Consider the following 23314-nt stretch of genomic DNA (forward strand, 5'->3'; position numbering starts at 1 on the left):
TAAGGACCCCACACGGGCTGTATTAATGTGCCCAGTGGGATGCCTGTGGCCATGACATCCCCCATCTCCTTCGGAAATGTTAATGAGGGCCGGAGGTGACATGAAGAAATGAGTAATCAGAACAAACAGTGGATCTCCCATGGTGCCAAGGGGCAACGCCGTCAGGAAAGGTTAGACTTCCTTCGTTCAGTGAGGTATCCGTCTTTGCTACCAGCTATTGCTAATATTGTTGCCTACAGTGGGGTTTGATGAAATTGAATGTCCCATTCATCCTCAAAGAAGTCAACAAAATAAATTCTGACGTACCACTCCAGCCAGGCCCACCGTTGACTGAGTTTGGTTATCATCTCAAACCATGAATAGCATGGCCCAGTCAACAAGTAGAGTAGAAGAGTGTAAAGTCTGGGACATTTGGAGTTGTCAAACCAGTAGTTCACAGCAGCTCACACTTTATTAACTAAAAACAAATATACAAATAAATAATGTCCCACATTTAGGGCTCTATTCAGTCTTTAAAGCTGAAGCGTTACAGATTCCGCTGTAATTTCCGATTGAGCCGACGTGCAGCATCCTCTGTGAAGCCAGTCTCTGCTAAAGCGGGAACATTGCCTTTAAACTTGAATCATGCAGTAAAGTTAAAGTTCCGCGATGCGGTTGAACAGCTTTTGACCAATCAGATTCTGAAAAACACCTGACGTGAAAAAATCTGATGTGATTGGTCAAAATACCAATTAGTGGAAAAAATATCAGAATTGGTCTGTCTGTGTAAACGCAGCCTCAATCGTTTCAATATGCATTTGCATCTTTGCCCTTTGGCTGGTAAATGAATGTTTACTTACATTTACATTTAAGTCATTTAGCAGACGCTCTTATCCAGAGCGACTTACAAAATGGTGCATTCACCTTATGATATCCAGTGGAACAACCACTTTACAATAGTGCATCTAAATATTTTAAGGGGGGGGGTTAGAAGGATTACTTTATCCTATCCTAGGTATTCCTTAAAGAGGTGGGGTTTCAGGTGTCTCCGGAAGGTGGTGATTGACTCCGCTGTCCTGGCTGTCGCTGTACTTCTTCTGGGAACATGATGGGGGTGGGAAGAAGAAAATAGAGATTGGGGGGGGGCAGTGGGCAGACCTTCCAATTAACATTTGAGTCACTCCATATCATTAGCAGCTCTGTGTGGCGCATTAGGACCACACATCGTGCCGGAGACGCACCAGGGCTGGTGGGGCTAATCTCAACTGACGCAACACCCCTGGGCCTGGCTGAGACCGACGTCAACCTCCAACCTCCTCACTCAACACTAGCCTGTGAATGAGTCCCAAATGGCACCCTATTCTATTCCCAAAAGGGTGCTATTTCAGACGGGCCCTGGTCAAAAGTAGTGCACTATACAGGGAATAGGGTGCCATTTCAGGAGCACACTATCATCAACACTGGGCTCGGGGTTTGTTTAGATCTGAAATGCCGCTTGTAATGCTATGTTTTTTGTTTGTCATGCCCACTTCACACTTTTTTTGAACACTTGTCAATTCCATGTCACAACTTTGCAGATATTGGATGTTGGACAAATGTATAATATTGTTTTGTTCGTGTGACTGTGTCGAACCTCTGTGACCTTCTTCACTTCTTCCCTACAGCTAGTGACCCCCATGACATGCACCCACACACACGTCCTCATCAACCAATCGCATCCCTGTATTGGTACGAGGAAGAGCCAAGGATGAGGAAACCTATATATTGGTGGCGCCACTGTTACGTGACACTTCGACAGGGCTGTTTTGTGTGTGGACCAACAACCAACTTCCTTCTCTGACATCCAGCCGCTGTTTTGTTTTCCAATAGGATAATTATTGTTGAACATCCAGTCTAAGATTAATCACTGCTGAATACAGCATTGAAGGATAGTCAGTATACAGTTTAACCAATAGGAAAGGTACAGACAGGGGAGATGCTGTGTTCCCAGCTGCAGGTGTTACTGGTGGCTCTGTCTGCCTCAGTGTTGCTGGCGAGGGTCAGCGCCGCTCCACACAGAGACATGCTAGCTGAACTACTGAGAGCAGATACAACCAAGGGCAACGAGGTGAGTGGTTGACTCACTGTTGTGTGTCAATGGCCTCATTTATAACCTTTGTCTTCCACTTATCCACATTCTGATTGTGCCCGCATTGTAGCCGTTGCATCTATATGGTAGTAAAACGTCGCTTATCTGTCCACATTGGGAACGGATATCTTGGTCCCTCTCTGTATGCAAATGATTTAACAGATATTCTTTCAAGATAATATTCATTTATTCTGTCAATGATTTTACAGGTGATTTAAATAGTGTCAATGTCCAGATCACAGGTGGTTAGTGGCATCTTAATTGGGCAGGACAGGCTTGTGGTAATGGCTGGAGCGGAATCAGAGGAAAGGTATCAACAACATTAAACACATGGTTTCTGTGTGTTTGATGCCGTTCCAGCCATTATTATGAGCAGTCCTCCCCTCAGCAGACTCCACTGGATCCATTCTACACTTGTAAGATATCCAGACACATCTCAGGAGGTAGTCAGGAAGATCGGATCACAATGCGTCTTTTAAACGTCTACACCCGTCTTAAAATGTGGACAAGATCAAGACAAAGGATGCACGCTCGAACCATGTATAAAACGGTGCTAATGTTTTTATTCATTCTCTAATGATATTCTGTAATATTCAACTCAATGGTCATACAATTTCAAGAGAACTAGTCATTAAATGACCATAACTTCTACTTGCTGTATATGTTAAATTATTTGTTGATTTAATTAGGCTTCTGATAATGTTTTGGTCCTAGAATAACTGACAGAAGTGTTCTATGACAACCGTAGTGTTATAGCAACAAAGAAGTTCTAAGATCCATGGTGTCAGTTATTCCCTTTCTTGGATGGACAATGAAGTTGTATTTAATGCTATTAAATTATTTTCCTAATAGGATCTCTCCCGCAACCTCCTGCTGAAGATCATGTCGGACCTGATGAGCACAGCCGTGGAGGAGAACGAGGTACTACCGGAACTGGAGGAGGCACTCGGGGTGAGGGAGGAGGTGGTGCGCCAGCTACCCCTCTCCCATCGGGAACGCAAGGCTGGATGCCGGAACTTCTTTTGGAAGACATTCACATCGTGTTAACTTGCCAAGCAGCCTCTTCTTTGTGCTGGATCATTTTTAGACATATTTCTTGCAATGTCACAAATGTAAAATGACAGCTACTTTTTTTTTTTTTTCACTGTTCATTATCAATTAAAAGGCCTAGAATGTTCTTGGCACGTACCTGATATGTCTTTTTCATGGGTTGGTTGTCTAGCAACAAAAGCAACCCGTGCGCAACTATGGGGCAGGCTTAGATTATTGACATGTAAGCTATATTTCGCCTCCAATGTTTATTGAAAACAAATAAATGTGCATAATGAGTACTTGTCTCTTAAATACAATCAGTACAGTTGGTGGTTAGCTAGCTAGCGAATTTTACCAATATTGGCATGAAATCAGTCAAAACAAGACATGGTATCAAACAAGCCACTTACAACTTCCCACGTGGCAGTTTCTTTACATTCTTGCTAGCAGCCATCCATATGCGCTGGCTTCTGCCGCACCGAAGCATGCACATCGTTTTTGTGACGTCAGCTAACCCATCTATAACACTGAATAGGTTTTAGGTTAGGGTCTAGTACAGGGGTATATGAAAAGATGACAAGGTGTAGTTTGCTGAAAAATAGGGATGGTTTATTGTATCGATTATGTACTACAATCGGCATTAGGGGGGAAAAAAAGCAAATGCGCACACACCCACTCACACATCTACTTAAAACTTGAGCCAAATTGTACAAACCACCTGCTCAGTACAAAAGCATTCTCAGCTTGTATTCCTCACATGGACAGATCGATTATTCTGCAATACAAAAATGGCTTTAAACCACCGATTACACTTGTCAACAAAACATGTTGGCCATCAAGGCCACACATTTGAACGATTGTACCACGAGACTGCACTGAAGGGAAAGAGTGAGAGGGTAAAGAACATGTCATCACAGGTAATATTTCTAGAGCATTTCATTGCCGTTCTCTTGTACTTATCAATATGACACTGTGGAACATAAAACGTTTACACGCAGTGACGACCATAAACACGGACTTAGAAACAATGAGTATATAACAGGAGTTGAAATAAATACGCAAAAGTGGAAAATGCAACTCACAGGGCTCACACAGAGATCTTCATATCTTTGTGCTCAGAGACCAATACTGAGGGAAAAGGATCAAGTACTGTGATTCCAGACACAAATACAGATTTGGGTTTTGAAGGCGTATGAAATTAAAAAGGTGTTCAAGCCTTCAAAATCATATGAGCCGCTTTTACGTTGCAAAACAAATTAAGACAGCGGGACGGCGAAACACAAGGACAAATTACATCAAAACAATGTGAGAAGAACTCCAATGTCTCAGAGATGCTTCAACATGGCCGATAGTGCCATGGGGATATGGATTAGCAACGCAAATCAAACTCCTAAGACTAAGCTAAAACAAAAACCCATAAAGAACACAATAGGATGAGATCCCTGTTTCTCAGTAAGACAATTGCAAGCATTAGACTTCATTGCACCTTCTTCATCATTGTAACAGTCAAGTATAAATCAACACAAATGTTAAAAAGAGAAATGATATTATAATAAAAAGCGCATTCAAATTTTGAAGATGGGGTTTGGAGTTTTGGCTGGCTTACAAGTAACATTCTCGGAAATACAGTACCAATTACCAGGATGCAAATCGCTGTTCTGTTTTGACAAGGCAAACTTGTCAGCTGTCAAGTTATCATCTTGACACATACGGACTGCTTCAACATTAAATAGGGTCACAGCATTGACTTTAGTGATCTGCTTTTTATGACTACCTAATCTTTCTTCGTCCTCTATTCTATTCACAAATCAATCAAGCTACAGCTACTTCCTCTCCTATGAAACGTATGCAAACCCATTCACTCCATAACCAAATCAACCTGCAACATATGCTCCGTCACAGATATCATTTGCATATGTGCGTTTTTTCATGCGAGGCAGTTCAGCGTTTTTATTGACTTTAGTGGCATACAAAAAATATATAATGTTCCATTATCTGGACTGGTTAGATGCCAGGATCATCCCCTAATTTTCCTACTTATCATGATCGTCAATATCCATCAATCATTATTTGCCATTATAGAGCTCCTTCCATGTCCCCCATGTCTGGCAGGATAGAGCGTAAAACATAGTGTAGGACATGCAGGATTAGTGTGACATAAGCAGGGGGTGGGGGAGGGGGGTTAGTGCAGCCCCTGCTGCCTGCAGGTCAGAGGCTCTATACAATACTGGTATGCGCTGAGGGGTAGGGGATAGGGAGTAGGGGTACAGGATACAATATAGAGGATAGGTGATGGCTAGTATAAACCAGAGGACAAGGATTAGGGAATAGTGGTGGAACTTGTTGTCAATCTATGTTACATTACCCTGTCATCATGTATCAATAAACCTAGTCAAGTGAAATTAAATAATGGCATCATATTGAAGACTGTCATAGACAGTTTGAGGTTACGTGGTACTACTGATTCCACAGCTTTGGGCATCTGAAGAACGAAGATTGACTATAAGAGTATGAAAAAGTAGAGTAGGACGAAGTTGCCCTTAGTTTAACATTTCCCCCTTGTGGTTAAGGTTATGATTTGGAGAGAGTTGAAACTGGTCTCAGATATATTCATTAGGGCAACTTCTACCTCAGAGCAGGTGAAAGTAATTGAAGGATTGCAGGGTCAGAGGTGACGTCCCCTAGTTGGTTAGCAGTCAGTGGAGATTTTGGCGGAGAGGTCCTGGATGCGGCGGGCGCTGCAGCCCTTACACAGGATGTGACCGTCCAGGGGGTAACAGCCTCGCCCCTCGCCCTCAGAGGACAGGAGCAGACCACACTCCTGGACAGAGAAAACACCGGGTAAATCCAGGAACACTGAATGGCCTTTGTACATCTGTTGTGACATCCTGCCAAACTGTAAACGTCATTCAACTTGAGCGAGGTATTTTACTAACAAGGACACGCACTCACAAACACTACTACTCACCTCACACACGTAGCAGTTGACGTGGAAGCTGCGGTCCAGCGCCACTATCCTGACGGTCTCCTCCTGTCCCGGTTCGGGCATGATGGCCTGGCCACACACTGAGCAGCGGGGGGCAAACTTCCTGTTTAGGACAGGAAGCAGGACGTACAAGCGTCAACACTAACATTAAAACTCAGAGGGTGGAACACTAACATCACAGTCAGATATAATAATCTGTCTAGTAGAATCACGTTTTTAAAAAAGAGTAATGGCTGAACGTTATCTCAAGAAATGAAAGTGTAGTAGTATCTGGCCTGGAGATATTCCGTTTGTTGAGCTGCTGACCTGTGGAAGTCATCTATGCAGTGAATCTGGGAGGTGGCGTCCACGGTGAAGGGAACCCCGTCCAGGCAGCAGCCACACACCACACAGTTGAAGCAGCGTGGGTGGTAGGCCTTGCCCATAGCCCGCAGGATACGGTCCAAGATGGGCTTGGAGCACTTAGAGCAGCGCTCTAGCGTACTCTGAGAGGGGCAGCACAGGTTCAGACAAAATATTTTGTGTGTGTGTGTGAGATATTGGTGCCGAGCAATTAACCGAAATGTTGGTTATTTTTTGTTTTTCAAACAACTGAGCGACGTCGGTTCAATTATTGGAAATGTTTTTTCTTCTGTGAGCTCAATGCGTATATTGAGCAGTTTCTCTCGAGATAAATCAGATCAAGTCCGAACTTTGCGATGTACTAGGGAGTTGTTGTATCCAACTAGCCAATATTCTACATCACGTGTCAAACTCATTCCACGGGGGGGACGAGCACTTTTCGCTCCACCCGTGTACTTGATTGATGAATTAAGCTCACTAATTAATAAGGAACTCCCCTCACCTGGTTGTCTAAGTCTTAATTGAAAGGAAAAAATGTAAACCCGCATACACTTGGCCCTCCGTGGAATGAGTTTGACCCCCCTGTTTTACATAGTTTTGCGCAGAAAACATGGTAGAGAGCAGTTGCTTCGCGAGGTTTCTCTACCTGAAAATACATTATCTAAGTGATTGAAAGTTGGTATTCAGCGGTCATAAAAGTATGCCTTATTTACTTTGAAGAACTACTAAAATAGTGATTTTGTCAGGCAGCAGCTCTACAGAGCTGGACTTCTCATTTCAAATCCTGCCACAACATCTCGATTGGGATTAGGTCTGGACTTTGACTAGGCCATTCCAAAACTTGATAGTGTGTTTTGGATCATTGTCTTGCTGCATGACCCGTCAGCGCTTCAGCTCACAACAACTGAAAAATTTTATTCAAGTAAAGTAATGTGAATAAATTATGCTTAATATTTGATGGGCAGTCACTACCATCATGGGACTTTTATCAATTGTTTTATTCTGTTTTGCAGCATTCAACCCACATAATGCATTATAATTTTTTTTAATTATAACCAAAATCTGCAATAATTGTTTTAATAATCGAAATGAAATGACCTCAAAAAGCACTAATGGCTCAGCACTAGTGAGATAATCCAATATATATGGAAAAAGACGGCGAGAAAGAGACAAAGATGGATGGAGAGATCAACTGATGAATTCAGGGAATACTGCTAAAGAATTTAGAACAAAAAGAGAGGGAGAAGGGATTCTCAATACAAAAAGTGATAGCAACTCACAATGTAACAGCTTTCGCAGTAGCTCTTCTTGTCCAGGGCATAGAAGGGTTGCCCCCGGAGACGGGCGTGGCAGGTGATGCAGGTGAAACACTCCACGTGGAACACCTGCTCCATGGCAATACAGCCACTGCCGTCGCCAAGCACATTGTCACCGCAACGCGCACAGCGACCTGATAGTATGAAGGGAAAGGAGAAAAGATGAGACTAGGAGGATAAGAGATTTTTACTCAGAAGGAACATCTAGTGTTGAATTTAAATGAACTTTGTAGCCCAGGGGGAAATTAAGATGTAAATAACAGTCCAGTCAACACAAAGGACATAGGGAAGTACCAAAGTATTCCTCTGTCGGTGGGTGATTCATGTCATACACCAACTTCTTAGTGAGCCGGTCCAATTCCTCCTCTTGCCTCGGAGCTGCTGACCCCTAATGAACAAATATGATTAATTATTCATTATTTCCCATTCAGATCAGTGAAACCAAGAGACTGAGGATACAAGTATTCAAAAAGGACCATACTTAGAAGCAGCAGAACATGCTGTATAGTAGATGACCTCTGAACTCTAGAGAGACACTCACCTTGCTGGGCTGATAGGCGGGACTTGGGGCCTCTCTTGACACTGATTGGTGATTCTCCTGGCCTCTCTTGGGCGTGGGGCCCTGGTTCCCTCGCCCTCTAGACCCCCCGGGGATCTCCTTGTAGCCCCCATCAGAGTGCAGCTCCTGGGCTTGGGATGTGGGATGGGGAGGGTACCAGCCCTGGGGCCCCGTCTGGTTCTGGGGTGGGGGGCGCGAGGAGTGCTGGTGGGGCGGAGGAGGGGTGTAAGCCTGCTCGGCTTGTCTACCAGTTTGGGAGTAGGTGACAGGCTGGGCTGTTTTGACCTGGACGCTGAACCTCGGGCCAGTAGGGGTGGAAGAGGTGGTATAGGAGGCAGGGACGGGCTGGGGGTAGGGTTTGGACACCTGGGCGTAGGTGTAGTCTGGCTGGGGGGAGTACTGGGGAACCTGGTGGGGATCACTGGGGTAAGGGGGTGCTGGATGGTACTGGGACTGGGGGTGGGGGGGGTAACCCATGGACGGCCTGCCCTGAGAGTGCGCTCCTGGCTGGGTTGAAGGTTTGTAGCGGTCCCCTGAGATGTGTTTGTTGTAAGGCACGTTATCGTACAGCTGCGAAGGAATGGAAAGGAACCATAAATAATTTTTGGGACTTTTTTATTTAAAATGAATTACTAACAAAAACTCAGGCGTAAATATCCAGAAGAACCAGTGATACACTTTCAGCCAGATATGATTAAAAAAAAATTGGTCAGTTATACGTTTGTGTACTACGTTTCTGGGGAATAATTTATTCCTCACATGTAGTCAGTCAGGTAACCTACCTGTGTGCTGTTCTGTGGATGGCTGTCCAGATCGGCCAGCATGCAGGTGAGAGAGTCAATCTCTGCATCGAGGTTGGAGTGGTGTCCACTTGGCTTCTCAGGTCCACGATGCTGAAATCACAGAGCAGGATCACACACACACACACACACACACACACCGTTGCATTCCTTTATAACATTTCACAACAGGAGAAAGATAGAGCAAATGTAGTCTCATTACTTGTTTATTTGAATATTGGATTTGAGCAATGGCATGCTCCATGACATTACAACAATTGTAACTAGCCTATCTACATGCAATTAGGTTGAAAACCTCACTAATCTTAACCTGGAAAACCACACTGAACATCGTGGCGAAATGGAGCAATAATCAGTGTGGATTCCAGGCTACAAAAACAATTATGTCCCACCTACCATTAGCTCATAGCTGTCCATGTGAGGGTTCCAGGACCGGTCGTCTTTGAGCCCGTGGGGAGGTGGTTGGTAGTAGTGGTCGTTAGATTTAGGGTGAAACCCTGGGTCCTCTTGGTGCTGCATGGGTCCACCTTCACAACAAATATGACACGGCACACTTTACATTGACAAACAAAACCATAATGTACACACTTTACATTGACACATAATCAAATTGTTTTCATCAATATCGTGATAGTTCTAGTCACCAAAGTTGGTGTACTCAATCTTTTATCAGTTCTAACTCTCTTCTACTTCAAGGCTTGAGCTATGTATTAACTGACGTTTAACTTTCATTATTGACAACAGTTTATCACAGGTTTTCATTATACCAAGGTTTAGCACAAGACTCAAGCCCAGTGTAACGTAAGGCCCACCACCACCATGTTCCTACCTGTGGGTCCAGTAGCCATGTACCTAGTGGCCATTCCTCCTCCACCTCCTTTCTGGTCATAGACCCCATACTTGGGCCGGGGGTCCGAGGAGACCTTCATGGGCGGCTGTCTGTACATGGCTGGCCCGGAGTGGGACATCTGAGGAACAGTTCTCTCTGGGCTACCCAGAGTCCTTGGCGGCAGCCAGGTGGGACCGGACATGTCAGGGTTCTGAAAAGAAAGAAGGTTGTGATTAAACTATTATATTGTAAAACTATAGCAGAACAATTATATTCCTGTATTTAGGACGACAGCAGAACAATTATATTCTTATTTCTATTACATCATATTGGATGACTGTCTTTCATATAACAGCGATAGGTTGAGGCTACTACATGATACTCAAATTTTCCCTATACCCATCAAGAGGTTGCTACAACCTAGCCTATCAATTAAAGTTTACAAGGTATGTGCACACAGGTCGAGAGAAAAATTTGCTGACATAGGGTGTGATCATGAGTCCAATAGTTGCAAACAAGAGTCTCCATTGGACAAATTCAGGTATGTTTATCCTCATTTTGTTCCATTTAAGAAATGTTTTTCCACAGAATCGGCGGAATGAATACACCCCTGATCACGCGTAAACACTTGTGGACGTCAATGCACAACACATCAGCTATGTGACCACGCGAAAAAAACGTTCCAAGCCAAACCATATCATAACTGCTACACACAGCCTACATATTTGGCACAATATTAGTTAAAGTAACATCATAGTCAACATAGCTAACAGAACTAAAGTGTTAGTAAACCTGCTACAATCATGCAGTAACGCTACAGTGTGCAGTCAATAAGCAGTTTAGCACTTACACCGGCGGGCCCTGGTGGCAATAAATTAGTAAAACCAAAAGCTTTCCTTGACTTGGAAGAGTTCCAGTGTTGTGTTGGATAGTCATAGCCAGCTAGCTAACATAGCATCCCTCTGTTTGAGCATGGTGTTTTAGTAGGCTAAACTAGCTAGCTGCATTTGCTAGCTAAGTGAAACTGAAAGAGAGATTTCATATATTTTATCTTCCTTCTCCTTCATTTTAGATGAAATTAATTTGTTCAAAACTGTTCAACTATTGTCTTTGAGTCAACTACTCACCACATTGTATGCACTGCACTGCTAGCTAGCTGTGTCTTATGCTTTCAGTACTAGATTCATTCTCTGATCCTTTGATTGGGTGGACAACATGTCAGTTCATGCTGCAAGAGTTCTGATAGGTTGGAAGACATCCTCTGGGAGTTGTCAGTTACTGTGTAAGCATATGGAAGGGGGTGAGAACCATGAGCCTCCTAGGTTTTGTATTGAAGTCAATGTACCCTGAGGAGGACGGAAACCATCTGTCCTCTGGATACACCATGGTGCTATCCTACAGAGTGCTGTTGAGGCTACTGCAGACCCCATTTGAAAAATAGTATGCTTTAATCAATTATTTGGTGACTTGATTATATTTAGTATAGTTATCTTTAAAAGGATAACTTATGTTTTAGATTTGTTTCTCCTCCTGAAAAATCAGAGAAGGATGATCCTCCCCTTCCTCCTCTGAGAAGCCTCCACTGGTGTGTGTATATTTATGTCACAGGTAACCACTGGAGTGGAAACCAAGAGATGCTTCAATCTGGGTTTCCTATGGCAACTCACACACAGCAGTTTAATAATAGGCTCATAGTTGAGAAGCAGGAAGATAGAGCCATTCCCAACCATAAGGGGAATTCCAGCGGACAGACACACGAGTTCCACAGTGTGAGCCAACACACACACGGGCATATAAAAAAAAAAATACAACACACACACAAATCTCACAGGTGCAAGACCCTTGGCTTGTTCCACCATTACCCCTGGGTCTTTATCCACTACAATAGTTATTGTCTCCGATGTTTACACTCAACTCTATATTATCCCAAATGAAGTCGCAGTGAGAAAAACAAGAGAGGAAACGTCTGTAATGATATGTGTATCTGCTTCGGGCACCTGGACCTGGTTCACAACAACACATTACACAAGGCAGTGAAAGAAATGTAAAAAACGGAAAGGCTACAGCTGTAAGGATAGGGCTGTGATTAGGCCTACAGTCTGATTATTAGGCAACAACATTCTTCACAAAACGTTGACCATGACAGCCCTTTATGGTGATCATCATTAGCATCTATACCTTATATTTTCCTAAACAAACACATGTATTTAAAGTGCATCGCATTATTATGTTAACTATAAGTGAATGACCAGTCAGAGCCGACTCTACTGCAATTGAGCTGCTGTCCCTCCTTCCACCGGCCTGATTTAAACCTAAATCCGGCTGAGCACACACTCAAATCCGAGGATTGGTGGGCCGGAAAATTAAATCACAGCGGCTTTATAATTCTGTGATTATTTATTTTATTTTTGTAAGTCTTACGGTGGATTGTAAGACCACTACTCACACACAAACTATAACAGCTAGCCAACTTGATATCACTTGCCTAATCATGATAGCACACTTATATGAGCGAACTGTCAAACGTGAATTGAGAGCTCGAGCGCGCTAGAGATACATTGTTGTAGCAATGGCAACGCTACATTGTTGCAATTCTAGCCTACTAAACTTCCGCAATCAAAACAATAACACTTCTGCGATTGGGAAGTATTGTAGGCTATGAAGAATAGGCTAGAATGAGGATGTCCTACCTCTTAATATCCAGAAGCCTTATGTCTTCTCGTCTTCATACTCATCTACAAACGAAAAACATTTCACAGTGTGGCGACAATTAGGCTATTTGGGTCAATAGCCAGATCACATGCAATGCTAAATCGTATAGGCCTATGGCATTGCACTTTTCTAAACGATAGAAACATTGCTTTGTCAAGTTTTGCAGCGGCAAAGAAAATGTGTAGGGTAGTTAGTAGTAGGCAAACGTATTAATGTCCAGAAAATTATAATATTTTTCGGATTTAAACAACAACAAAAATCCTGCAGCGTCAGTCTATAAATATCAAACTGACAGTTACACTGAAGTTAACATGCGAGATTAATGCAGAGAAAATTACAACATTAGCCTAACTTGATATGTTTGTTTGAAGAGATAGCTGATCTACAGCGACTCGACTAGGCTACACGATTAGCCTACTACGAAGAGAACGCTACACTTGTTGCACACAAGCACACGCAATTAAACAATTGAACTTATTTCATGTGTTTTTCAGATAGGGTAGAATAAAACTCGCTCATAAAAATTAGGCCTACTTTCTATTGGGGTGTATTCATTACGCCAATTCTGTTACAAAACGTTTTGAAGCAAAAAAACGTTTTCGGCCCCTCCCCGTTTCGTTCTTTTTGTTTCTTAAACGGTAAACTGTTTCCGTTGCAAGACGTACTGAACACACCCTTGATCTAGATTCGGTAACTTACTTTCTCATGGATCCCGTGTTTGTCACAGGCCTAGCCTAGTCATCGTGAACTGCGTGGATGATCATTATCTCCAGACGTTCTTATGCAGCCCAGTCCCCACATCTTGACAACAAAATAGGTAAAGCGGTTGATCAGATGCTTTTCAACTTAATCTGGAAAAATTGTACACATTAAAACCATGTGACTCACCAATAGGAAAAATTACCCTGTGAATCATTACCTGAAGAAACTCAAAAAAGACATTAACATTAACTGTACTTTTTGTGTTGAGCATCCAGAAACAGTTTTGCATTTATTTTGACATTGTCTACATGTAAAATAATTATGGAAAGATATTCATAGTTTTATCATTGTTAATATTCTTGATGACTTTTGTTTGTTATGGGAGAATGTGCTGCTCGGTTTCCTTAACCATAATAAGGATAAACTAATTGTGCTAATGGCAAAATTTCATATTCATAAATGTAAATTCACTAATAAAAAACACTCTTCCGTTTTCTCTATAAGGAATTCGAGCAGTACATTAAGACCATTCAACATTATTCAAATAAGAAAGCTGCTAAAACAATCAATATATGTGTTTCTTTTAATGTTTTTGTATAATCTGAAATGTATTGTGCCCCCTAGCATATGTTATCATTGTCTGTTTGCATACTTCTTGCATGTATACTGGTTTTTCTGCAATAAAAAAAATGGAAAAAAGCATGGAGGATCATGAGCACATCATGCATTACAAGTGTTTGTCAGACAAAAGGTCAAATTAGGCCTATATGTATTTTAAAATGTAGGATAGGCTAATTAAATGTTTTCTAAGCATGGTCACCTCACATTTCACATTAATTTTAATTTGATAACCAATTAAAATGGAAAGGACAATAGGGCCTACAATGTATTGATCGGGTACACATACTGAATTTTGCAGATGCTATCGTAGGTGCAGCAAAATGCTTATGTTTCTAGCTTCAACACTGCAGTACCTAACAATACACACAAATCCCCCAAATAAAAAAATTAAGAAATATCAGAAAATCAATGTCAGAGTCCGGAATATAAATATATATGTACTGTACAGTATGTACAGTTGAAGTCGGAAGTTTACATACACTTAGGTTGGAGTCATTAAAACTCGTTTTCAACCACTCCATGTTGCGGAATCGTACTGAAGGTAGCAAAGGAGTCAAGCGCAGGAGAGCAGAGATGTCAATGTCAAATGAAAACCAGGTGTGAATGAATCAAAGACAAAACCAACAGAAAAGGAAAAATGTATCGGTGATGGCTAGTAGGCCGGCAACGCCGACCGTCGAGCACCGCCCAAACAAGGAGAGGAACCACGTGACAGTATCCCCCCCCCCTTGACGCGCGGCGCCCGCAGCGCGCGGACGCCGGCCTCGAGGACGACCCGGAGGACGAGATGCAGGGCGATCCGGATGGAGGCGATGAAACTCCCTCAGCATCGATGGGTCTAATACGTCCTCCACCGGCACCCAGCATCTCTCCTCCGGGCCGTACCCCGCCCAATCCACGAGGTACTGAATGCCCCTCAGCCGACGCCTCAAGTCCAGTACAGATCGAACTGCATACGCTGGGGCCCCCTCGATGTCCAGAGGGGGCGGAGGAACCTCCCGCACCTCAGCTTCTCGAAGCGGACCAGCCACCACCGACCTGAGGAGAGACACATGAAACGAGGGGTTAATACGGTAATCAGGGGGGAGCTGTAACGTTTATTCTCCTCAGGACTTTAAATGGCCCCACAAACCGCAGACCCAGCTTCCGGGATTGCAGGCGGAGGGGCAGGTTTCAGGTCGAGAGCCAGACCCGGTCCGAACACCGGGGCCTCACTGCGGTGATGGTCAGCGCTCGCCTTATGCCGGCCCCCCAGGTCTCCCTCGAGCGCCTCACCCATTCGTCCACCACAGGAGCCTCGGTCTGGCTCTGATGCCATGGTACCAGAACCGGCTGATACCCCAACACACACTGGAAGGGCGATAGGTTAGTAGAGGAGTGGCGGAGTGAGTTCTGGGCCATCTCTGCGCATGGAATGAACGTCGCCCACTACCCTGGCCGGTCCTGGCAATACGACCGCAGAAACCTACCCACATCCTGGTTTACTCTCTCCACCTGCCCATTACTCTCGGGGTGAAAACCTGAGGTAAGGCTGACCGAGACCCCCAGACGCTCCATGAACGCCTTCCAAACCCTGGACGTGAACTGGGGACCCAGATCAGAAACTATGTCCTCAGGCACCCCGTAGTGCCGAAAGACGTGTGTAAACAGGGCCTCCGCAGTATGTAGGGCCGTAGGGAGACCGGGCAAAGGGAGGAGACGACAGGACTTAGAAAACCGATCCACAACGACCAGGATCGTGGTGTTGACGTGTGACGGCGGAAGATCGGTCAGGAAGTCCATCGACAGGTGTGACCAAGGCCGCTGTGGAACGGGAAGGGGTTGTAATTTCCCTCTGGGCAGGTGCCTAGGAGCCTTGCACTGAGCGCACACTGAGCAGGAGGAAACATAAACCCTCACGTCCTTGGCCAAAGTGGACCACCAGTACTTCCCACTAAGACTTCGCACCGTCCTACCGATGCCCGGATGACCAGAGGAGGGTGACGTGTGAGCCCACCAGATCAATCTGTCGCAAACATCGAACGGAACGTATATCAGTCCATCCGGGCACTGTGGGGGAGTAGGCCCTGAACGTGACGCCCGCTCGATGTCCACGTCCACCTCCCATACCACCGGTGCCATCAGACAAGAGGCCGGAAGTATGGGAGTGGGATCATAGGACCGCTCCTCTGTATCATACAGTCGTGACAGTGCATCTGCCTTAGTGTTCTGGGAACCTGGTCTATATGACATTGTAAACCTAAACCGGGTGAAAAACATAGCCCACCTTGCCTGGCGAGGGTTCAGTCTCCTCGCCGCCCGGATGTACTCCAGATTACAATGGTCAGTCCAGATGAGAAAAGGGTGTTTAGCCCCCTCAAGCCAATGTCTCCACACCTTCAGAGCCCTGACGACAGCCAACAACTCCCGGTCCCCCATGTCATAGTTTCGCTCTGCCGAGCTGAGCTTCCTTGAAAAGAAAGCATGGGGTGGAGCTTCGGTGGCGTACCCGAGCGCTGTGAGAGCATGGCTCCAATCCCAGCCTCGGACGCGTCCACCTCCACTATGAATGCCAAAGAGGGATCCGGATGAGTCAGCACGGGAGCCGAGGTAAACAGAGCCTTCAGGCGACCAAAAGCTCTGTCCGCCTCAGCCGACCACCGCAGACGCACCGGTCCCCCCTTCAGCAGTGAGGTAATGGGAGCAGCCACCTGACCCAAACCCCAGATAAACCTCCGGTAGTAGTTGGCAAACCCTAAAAACCGCTGCACTTCCTTTACCATGGTGGGGGTCGGCCAATTACGCACGGCTGCAATGCGGTCCCACTCCATCACCAACCCTGATGTGGAAATGCGATATCCTAGGAAGGAGATGGCCTGTTTGAAGAACAAGCATTTCTCAACCTTGACGTACAGGTCATGCTCCAACAGTCCCCCATGTACTCTGCGCACCAGAGACACATGCGCGGCGCGTGTAGCGGAATATATCAGAATATCATCGATATAAACCACCACACCCTGCCCGTGCAGGTCCCCGAGAATCTCGTCTACAAAGGATTGGAAGACTGCTGGAGCATTCTTCAACCCGTACGGCATGAGGTACTCATAATGGCTGGATGTGGTACTAAACGCTGTCTTCCACTCATCTCCCTCCTGGATACGCACCAAGTTATACGCGCTCCTGAGATCCAGTTTTGTGAAGAAGCGTGCCCCGTAAAATGACTAAATCGGCGTGGCGATGAGAGGTAGTGGGTAACTGTACCCCACTGTAATGGAATTTAGACCTCTATAGTCAATGCACGGACGCAGTCCTCCCTCCTTCTTCTTCACAAAAAAGAAACTCGAGGAGGCAGGTGACGTGGAGGGCCGAATGTACCCCTGCCCCAGAGATTCAGAGACATATGTCTCCATAGCCACCGTCTCCTCCTGTGACAGGGCATTCACGTGACTCCTGGGAAGTGCGGCGTCTACCAGGAGATTTATCGCACAATCCCCTCATCGATGAGGTGGTAATTGAGTCGCCTTCCTTTTACAGAAGGCAATAGCCAAATCGGCATATTCTTAGGGAATGCGCACGGTGGAGACTTGGTCTGGACTCTCCACCATTGTTGCACCGATGGAAGCTCCTACACACCTGCCTGAGCACTCCTCTGACCACCCCTTCAGAGCCCTCTGTTGCCACGAAATCTTGGGGTTGTGTCAGGCCAACCAGGGTATCCCCAGAACCACGGGAAATGCAGGAGAATCAATAAGGAAGAGACTAATTCTCTCCCCATGACCCTCCTGCGTAACCATGTCCAGTGGAGCCGTGGCCTCCCTGATTAGCCCTGACCCTAATGGTTGACTATCTAAAGCATGAACTGGGAAGGGCTTATCAATCTAAACAAGGGGGATCCCTAAACTATAAGCAAAACCATGGTCAATAGAATTCCCCACTGCGCCTGAATCTACTAGCGCCTTATGCTGGGAATGTGGGGCAAACTCAGGAAAAGAAATCAACACATACATGTGAGCAACAGGGGACTCTGGGTGAGCCTGGTGCCTACTCACCTGGGGTGACCGAACAGTGCCCTGCCTGTGGTCTCGACTCCCAGAAGAGCTCCTCCAGCACCGGTCAGCAGTGTGCCCTCTATGACCACATCTGGTACAGGAAAGGGCTCCTCCTCCGGTCGCCCTCGCTGCAGCACCTCCTAGCTCCATGGGCGTCGGAGCGGAGGTGCTGGGGGATGAAACTGACAGAGCCCGATCCGGACGTCCGCGGGTAGCCATGTCCACCAGCTGGTCCAAGGTGAGGGTGGTATCTCTACAGGCTAGCTCCCGACGGACGTCCTCGCGCAAACTGCACCTATAGTGATCGATCAGGGCCCTGTCATTCCGTCCCGCGCCGACGGCCAAGGTCCGGAACTCCAGTGCGTAGTCCTGCGTGCTCCTTGTCTCCTGCCTCAGATGGAACAGACGTTCACCAGCGGCGGGTGAACTCTGGGTAGTGGTCCCTCACTGGGTCTACCTCATTCCACACCGCATTGGCCCACTCCAGGGCTTTGCCTGAGAGGCAGGAGACAAGGGCGTTCACGCTCTCACGTCCCGAAGGAGCCGGGTGAACGGTTGCCAGGTAGAGCTCCAGCTGGAGTAGGAACCCCTGGCACCCGGCAGCCTTCCCATCGTACTCCCTCGGGAGCGCGAGCCGAATACCACTGGAACCAGGTGACGAATGAGAGGGTTGTGGGGCTGGTTGTAGTGTGGCTGGTGGAGGTGTAGGAAGGCCACCTCTCTCCCACCTGTCCATCGTCACCATCACCTGATCCATCGCTGTTCCCAGACGTTGCAGTATTGCCGTGTGTTGTTGAACGCGCTCCTCCATAGATATCGGGAGAGCGTCTGCTCCTGCTGACTCCATAATCCTGGTGCGGGGTTCTGTTGCGGAATCGTACTGAAGGTAGCTAAGGAGTCAAGAGCAAGAGAGCAGAGATGTCAATGTAGCATCTTTAATAGGCAAGTCCCAAAATGGTACAGGTATAAGGTCCATAAACGCCCGAGACAATGGAACACACAGTTATTCACGGAAGGAGGAAAACAACGCTCCTGCAATAATTAACACACGGTACACACGTGAATAATCTGAGGAACAAACCTCCACGAGCAACATGACAATAACCCCGCACAAACCTAAGCGGGGAAACCGGAGTAAATATATACACAGAAATGAAAGGAAATGAAAACCAGGTGTGAATGAACCAAAGACAAAACCAACAGAAAAGGAAAAATAGATCAGTGATGGCTAGTAGGCCGGCGACGCCGACCGCCGAGCACCGCCCGAACAAGGAGAGGAACCACCTTCGGTGGAAGTCGTGACACTCCACAAATTTCTTGTTAACAAACTATAGTTTTGGCAAGTCGGTTAGGACATCTAATCATTCACTGTATCACAATTCCAGTGGGTCAGAAGTTTACATACACTAAGTTGACTGTGCCTTTAAACAGCTTAGAAAATTCCAGAAATTGATATAATGGCTTTAGAAGTTTCTGATAGGCTAATTGACCTCAGTTGAGTCAATTGGAGGTGTACCTGTGGATGTATTTCAAGGCCTACCTTCAAACTCAGTGCCTCTTTGCTTGACATCATGGGGAAATCAAAAGAAATCAGCCAAGACCTCAGAAAAAGAAATTGTAGACCTCCACAAGTCTGGTTCATCCTCGGGAGCAATTTCCAAAAGCCTGAAGGTACCACGTTCATCTGTACAAACAATAGTACGCAAGTATAAACACCATGGGACCACGCAGCCATCTTACCGCTCTGGAAGGAGACGCGTTCTGTCTCCTAGAGATGAACGTACTTTGGTGCGAAAAGTGCAAATCAATCCCAGAACAAAAGCAAAGGACCTTGTGAAGATGCTGGAGGGAACAGTTAAAAAAGTAGCTACGTCCACAGTAAAACGAGTCGTATAATCGACATAACATGAAAGGCCGCTCAGCAAGGAAGAAGTCACTGCTCCAAAACCGCCATAAAAAAGCCAAACTAAGTTTTGCAACTGCACATGGGGACAAAGATCATACTTCTTGGAGAGTGAAATGTCCTCTGGTCTGATGAAACAAAAATGGAACTGTTTGGCCATACTGACCATCGTTATGTTTGGAGGAAAAAGGGAGAGGCTTGCAAGCCGAAGATCACCATCCCAACCGTGAATTACGGGGGTGGCAGTATCATGTTGTGGGGGTGCTTTGCTGCAGGAGGGACTGGTGCACTTCACAAAATAGATGGCAGCATGAGGAAAGAAAATGATGTGGATATATTGAAGCAACATCTCAAGACATCAGTCAGGAAATTAAATCTTGGTCGCAAATGGGTCTTCCAAATGGACAATGACCCCAAGCATACTTCCAAAGTTTTGGCAAAATGGCTTAAGTACAACAAAGTCAAGGTATTGGAGTGGCCATCACAAAGCCCTGACCTCAATCCCATAGAAAATGTGTGGGCAGAACTGAAAAAGCGTGTGCGAGCAAGGAGGCCTAGAAACCTGACTCAGTTACACAAGCTCTGTTAGGAGTAATGGTACAAAATTTACCCTTATTGTGGGAAGCTTGTGGAAGGCTACCCGAAACATTTGACCCAAGTTAAAACAAGTTAAAAGCAATGCTACCAAATGCTAATTGAGTATATGTAAACTTCTGACCCACTGGGAATGTGATGAAAGAAATAAAAGCTGAAAAATCATTCTCTACTATTATCCTGACATTTCACATTCTTAAAATAAATTGGTGATCCTAACTGACCTAAGACAGGTATTTTTACTAGGATTAAATGTCAGGAATTGTGAAAAACTGAGTTTAAATGTATTTGGCTAAGATGTATGTAAACTTCCGACTTCAGCTGTATATAATGGTGTGTATAGACAGTATGGACAGTATATGAATAGGAAGGGTGTGTACAGCAGTAGTTATATACAACCTTGTCTCAGAGCATTTTGTATTTTTCTGTATGTAAATCCTTGATGATCCTTTTAGTAAGATATGTTATTTTTTATATTGTATGTATTTATTTGTTGATGTCCATAACCCATTTTGTATTATATGTTACACATTTGCAAAACTTATGATACGTTATGAATTCTAGCTAGGTGGGTAAGTGGCTAATGTTAGCTAGATGGCTAATGTTAGCTAGGCTAAGGGCTAGTGGTTAAGTTTAGGAGTTCGGTTAAAGGGTTAAGGTTAGGGTTAGGGGAAGGGTTAGCTAACATACTAAGTAGTTGCAAAGTAGCTAAAAAATAGTAAGTAGTTGAAAAGTAATTAGCTAATTAGCTAAAGTTGTCCGTGATGAGATTCGAACTCGTAACCTTAGGGTTGTTAGACGATCGTGTTATACGTCTACCCATCCACCTCAACCATCCACCCTACTTAAGTAACCATAGCAAATGTAGCATATCGCACTCATTTGAGTGTCTTGGGTTTACATTTACTATGTTACATCTAGTTTATGAGACCAGGCTATTATATAGGATGAGCCTTGACTAGAATACATTATACAATATATTCGGAAAGTATTCAGACCCCTTGACTTTGTCCACATTTTGTTACGTTACAGCCTAAAAATGTATTAAATCGTTTTTTTCCCCTCATCAATCTACACACAATACCCCATAATGACAAAGCATAAATAGGTTTTTAGAAATCTTAGCAAATATATTACAAATAAAAATAACATATCACATTTACATAAGTATCAGTCTCTTTACTCAGTACTTTGTTGTAGCACCTTTTGCAGCGATTACAGCATCGAGTCTTCTTGGGTATGACGCTACAAGCATGGCACCCCTGTAATTGTGGAGCTTCTCCCATTCTTCTCTGCAGATCTTCTCAAGCTCTGTCAGGTTGGATGGGAAGCGTCGCTGCACAGCTATTTTCAGGTCTCTCCGGAGATGTTCGATCAGGTTCAAGTCTGTGCTCTGGCTGGTCCACTCATTCAGAGACTTGTCCCGAAGCCACTCCTGCGTTGTCTTGGCTGTGTGCTTAGTGTCATTGTCCTGTTAGAAGGTGAACCTTAGCCCCAGTCTGAGGTCCTGAGCGATCTGGAGCAGGTTTTCATCAAGAATCTCTCTGTACCTTGCTCCGTTCATCTTTCACTCGATCCTGACTAGTCTCCCAGTCCCTGCCACTGAAAAACATCCCCACAGCATGATGCTGCCACCAACATGCTTCGCCGTAGGGATGGTGCCAGGTTTCCTCCAGACGTGACGCTTGGCATTCAGGCAAGAGAGTTCAATCTTGGTTTTATCAGACCAGAGAATCTTGTTTCGCATGGTCTGAGAGTCCTTTAGGTGCCTTTTGGCAAACTCAAAGCAGGCTGTCATGTGCCTTTTACTGAGAAGTGTCTTCTGTCTGGTTACTCTACCATAAAGGCCTGATTTGTGGAGTGCTGCAGAGATGGTTGTCCTTCTGGAAGGTTCTCCCATCTCCACAGAGGAACTCTGGAGCTCTGTCAGAGTGACCATCGGGTTCTTGGTCACCTCCCTGACCAAGCCCTTCTCCCCCGATTGCTCAGTTTGGCCATGTGGCCAGCTCTAGGAAGAGTCTTGGTTGTTCCAAACTTCTTCCATTTAAGAATGGAGGCCACTGTGTTCTTGGGGACCTATTGAGCTACATTTTACATTTACATTTTAGTCATTTAGCACTTACCCAGACTGATTTACAGGAGCAATTAGGGTAATGCCATGCTCAAGGGCACATCAACAGATTCTTCACCTAGTCGGCTCAGAGATTCGAACCAGCAATGTTTCAGTTACTGGTCCAACGCTCTTAACCAGAGTTGTGGACTGGAGTCACATGACTTGGATTTGAGTCTGACTCAAGTCACACATTTGATGACTTGAGACTGGACTTGACAGAAAATAAAATAACTTGAGACTTGACTTGAACTTGGAGCCTCAAGACTCCAGACTCGATTTTGGCTTGAGACTGATGACTTGAAATTATCTAGCCAGGTTTTGTAATGTTTTGTCACTCATTTTGTGGCGCAGTCTACATGGATTAATCTACACGCAGCCAGAGACAGTAGCCGCATCATCACCCCTGTAAAAAAAAAAAAAAGCAACAGACTGGCACTCCGATTGGACCAGAAAACTGTCAATCAACACATGTCTAGTGAGCTAGCGAACAGATTGCTGATTTGCTGGACAGCTACAGGATCCAGTGCAGCGCAAACGTCAAATTGTAGTGAGAGAGGATTGCCATAAAAATAAATATACTGCTCAAAAATTGTTTGCTGATCAAGAATATTAACTGTTTACTTTGCAAGCTAACCGGTATTGGGGCAACAATTACTAGCATAGGTCTACT

General features: G+C 45.1%; 2 protein-coding genes across 8 annotated transcripts; one reads left to right on the plus strand and one right to left on the minus strand.

The window, feature by feature from the left end:
• Positions 1-1041: 1041 nt before the first annotated feature.
• sst5 (somatostatin 5) lies at positions 1042-3436 on the plus strand. 3 transcript variants are annotated; one of them, XM_014155913.2, is made up of 2 exons: positions 1042-2086; positions 2960-3436. In XM_014155913.2, exons 1-2 carry the CDS (start codon positions 1955-1957, stop codon positions 3152-3154), a joined length of 327 nt encoding a protein of 108 aa, XP_014011388.1. In that variant the 5' UTR covers positions 1042-1954; the 3' UTR covers positions 3155-3436. The 3 variants fall into 3 exon arrangements, 1 of the variants encoding a protein (XP_014011388.1); XR_006760483.1 differs by lacking the exon at positions 1042-2086 and adding an exon at positions 2151-2647; XR_001322176.2 differs by lacking the exon at positions 1042-2086 and adding an exon at positions 2402-2657.
• Positions 3437-3726: 290 nt separating this feature from the next.
• Positions 3727-13401, minus strand: trip6 (thyroid hormone receptor interactor 6). 5 transcript variants are annotated; one of them, XM_014155911.1, is made up of 11 exons: positions 13383-13401; positions 12662-12706; positions 9972-10182; positions 9539-9669; positions 9125-9235; positions 8325-8912; positions 8078-8171; positions 7748-7917; positions 6432-6610; positions 6108-6228; positions 3727-5960 (listed from the first exon to the last, which is right to left on the minus strand). In XM_014155911.1, exons 3-11 carry the CDS (start codon positions 10171-10173, stop codon positions 5829-5831), a joined length of 1728 nt encoding a protein of 575 aa, XP_014011386.1. In that variant the 5' UTR covers positions 10174-10182; positions 12662-12706; positions 13383-13401; the 3' UTR covers positions 3727-5828. The 5 variants fall into 5 exon arrangements, with proteins under 5 accessions (XP_014011386.1, XP_014011384.1, XP_014011385.1 ...); XM_014155909.2 differs by lacking the exon at positions 13383-13401 and adding an exon at positions 13218-13293; XM_014155910.2 differs by lacking the exon at positions 13383-13401 and adding an exon at positions 13036-13204.
• Between the last annotated feature and the right edge of the window lie 9913 nt (positions 13402-23314).

Source organism: Salmo salar, chromosome ssa18 (assembly GCF_905237065.1).
Source record: "Salmo salar chromosome ssa18, Ssal_v3.1, whole genome shotgun sequence".
Lineage (NCBI taxonomy): Eukaryota > Metazoa > Chordata > Actinopteri > Salmoniformes > Salmonidae > Salmo > Salmo salar.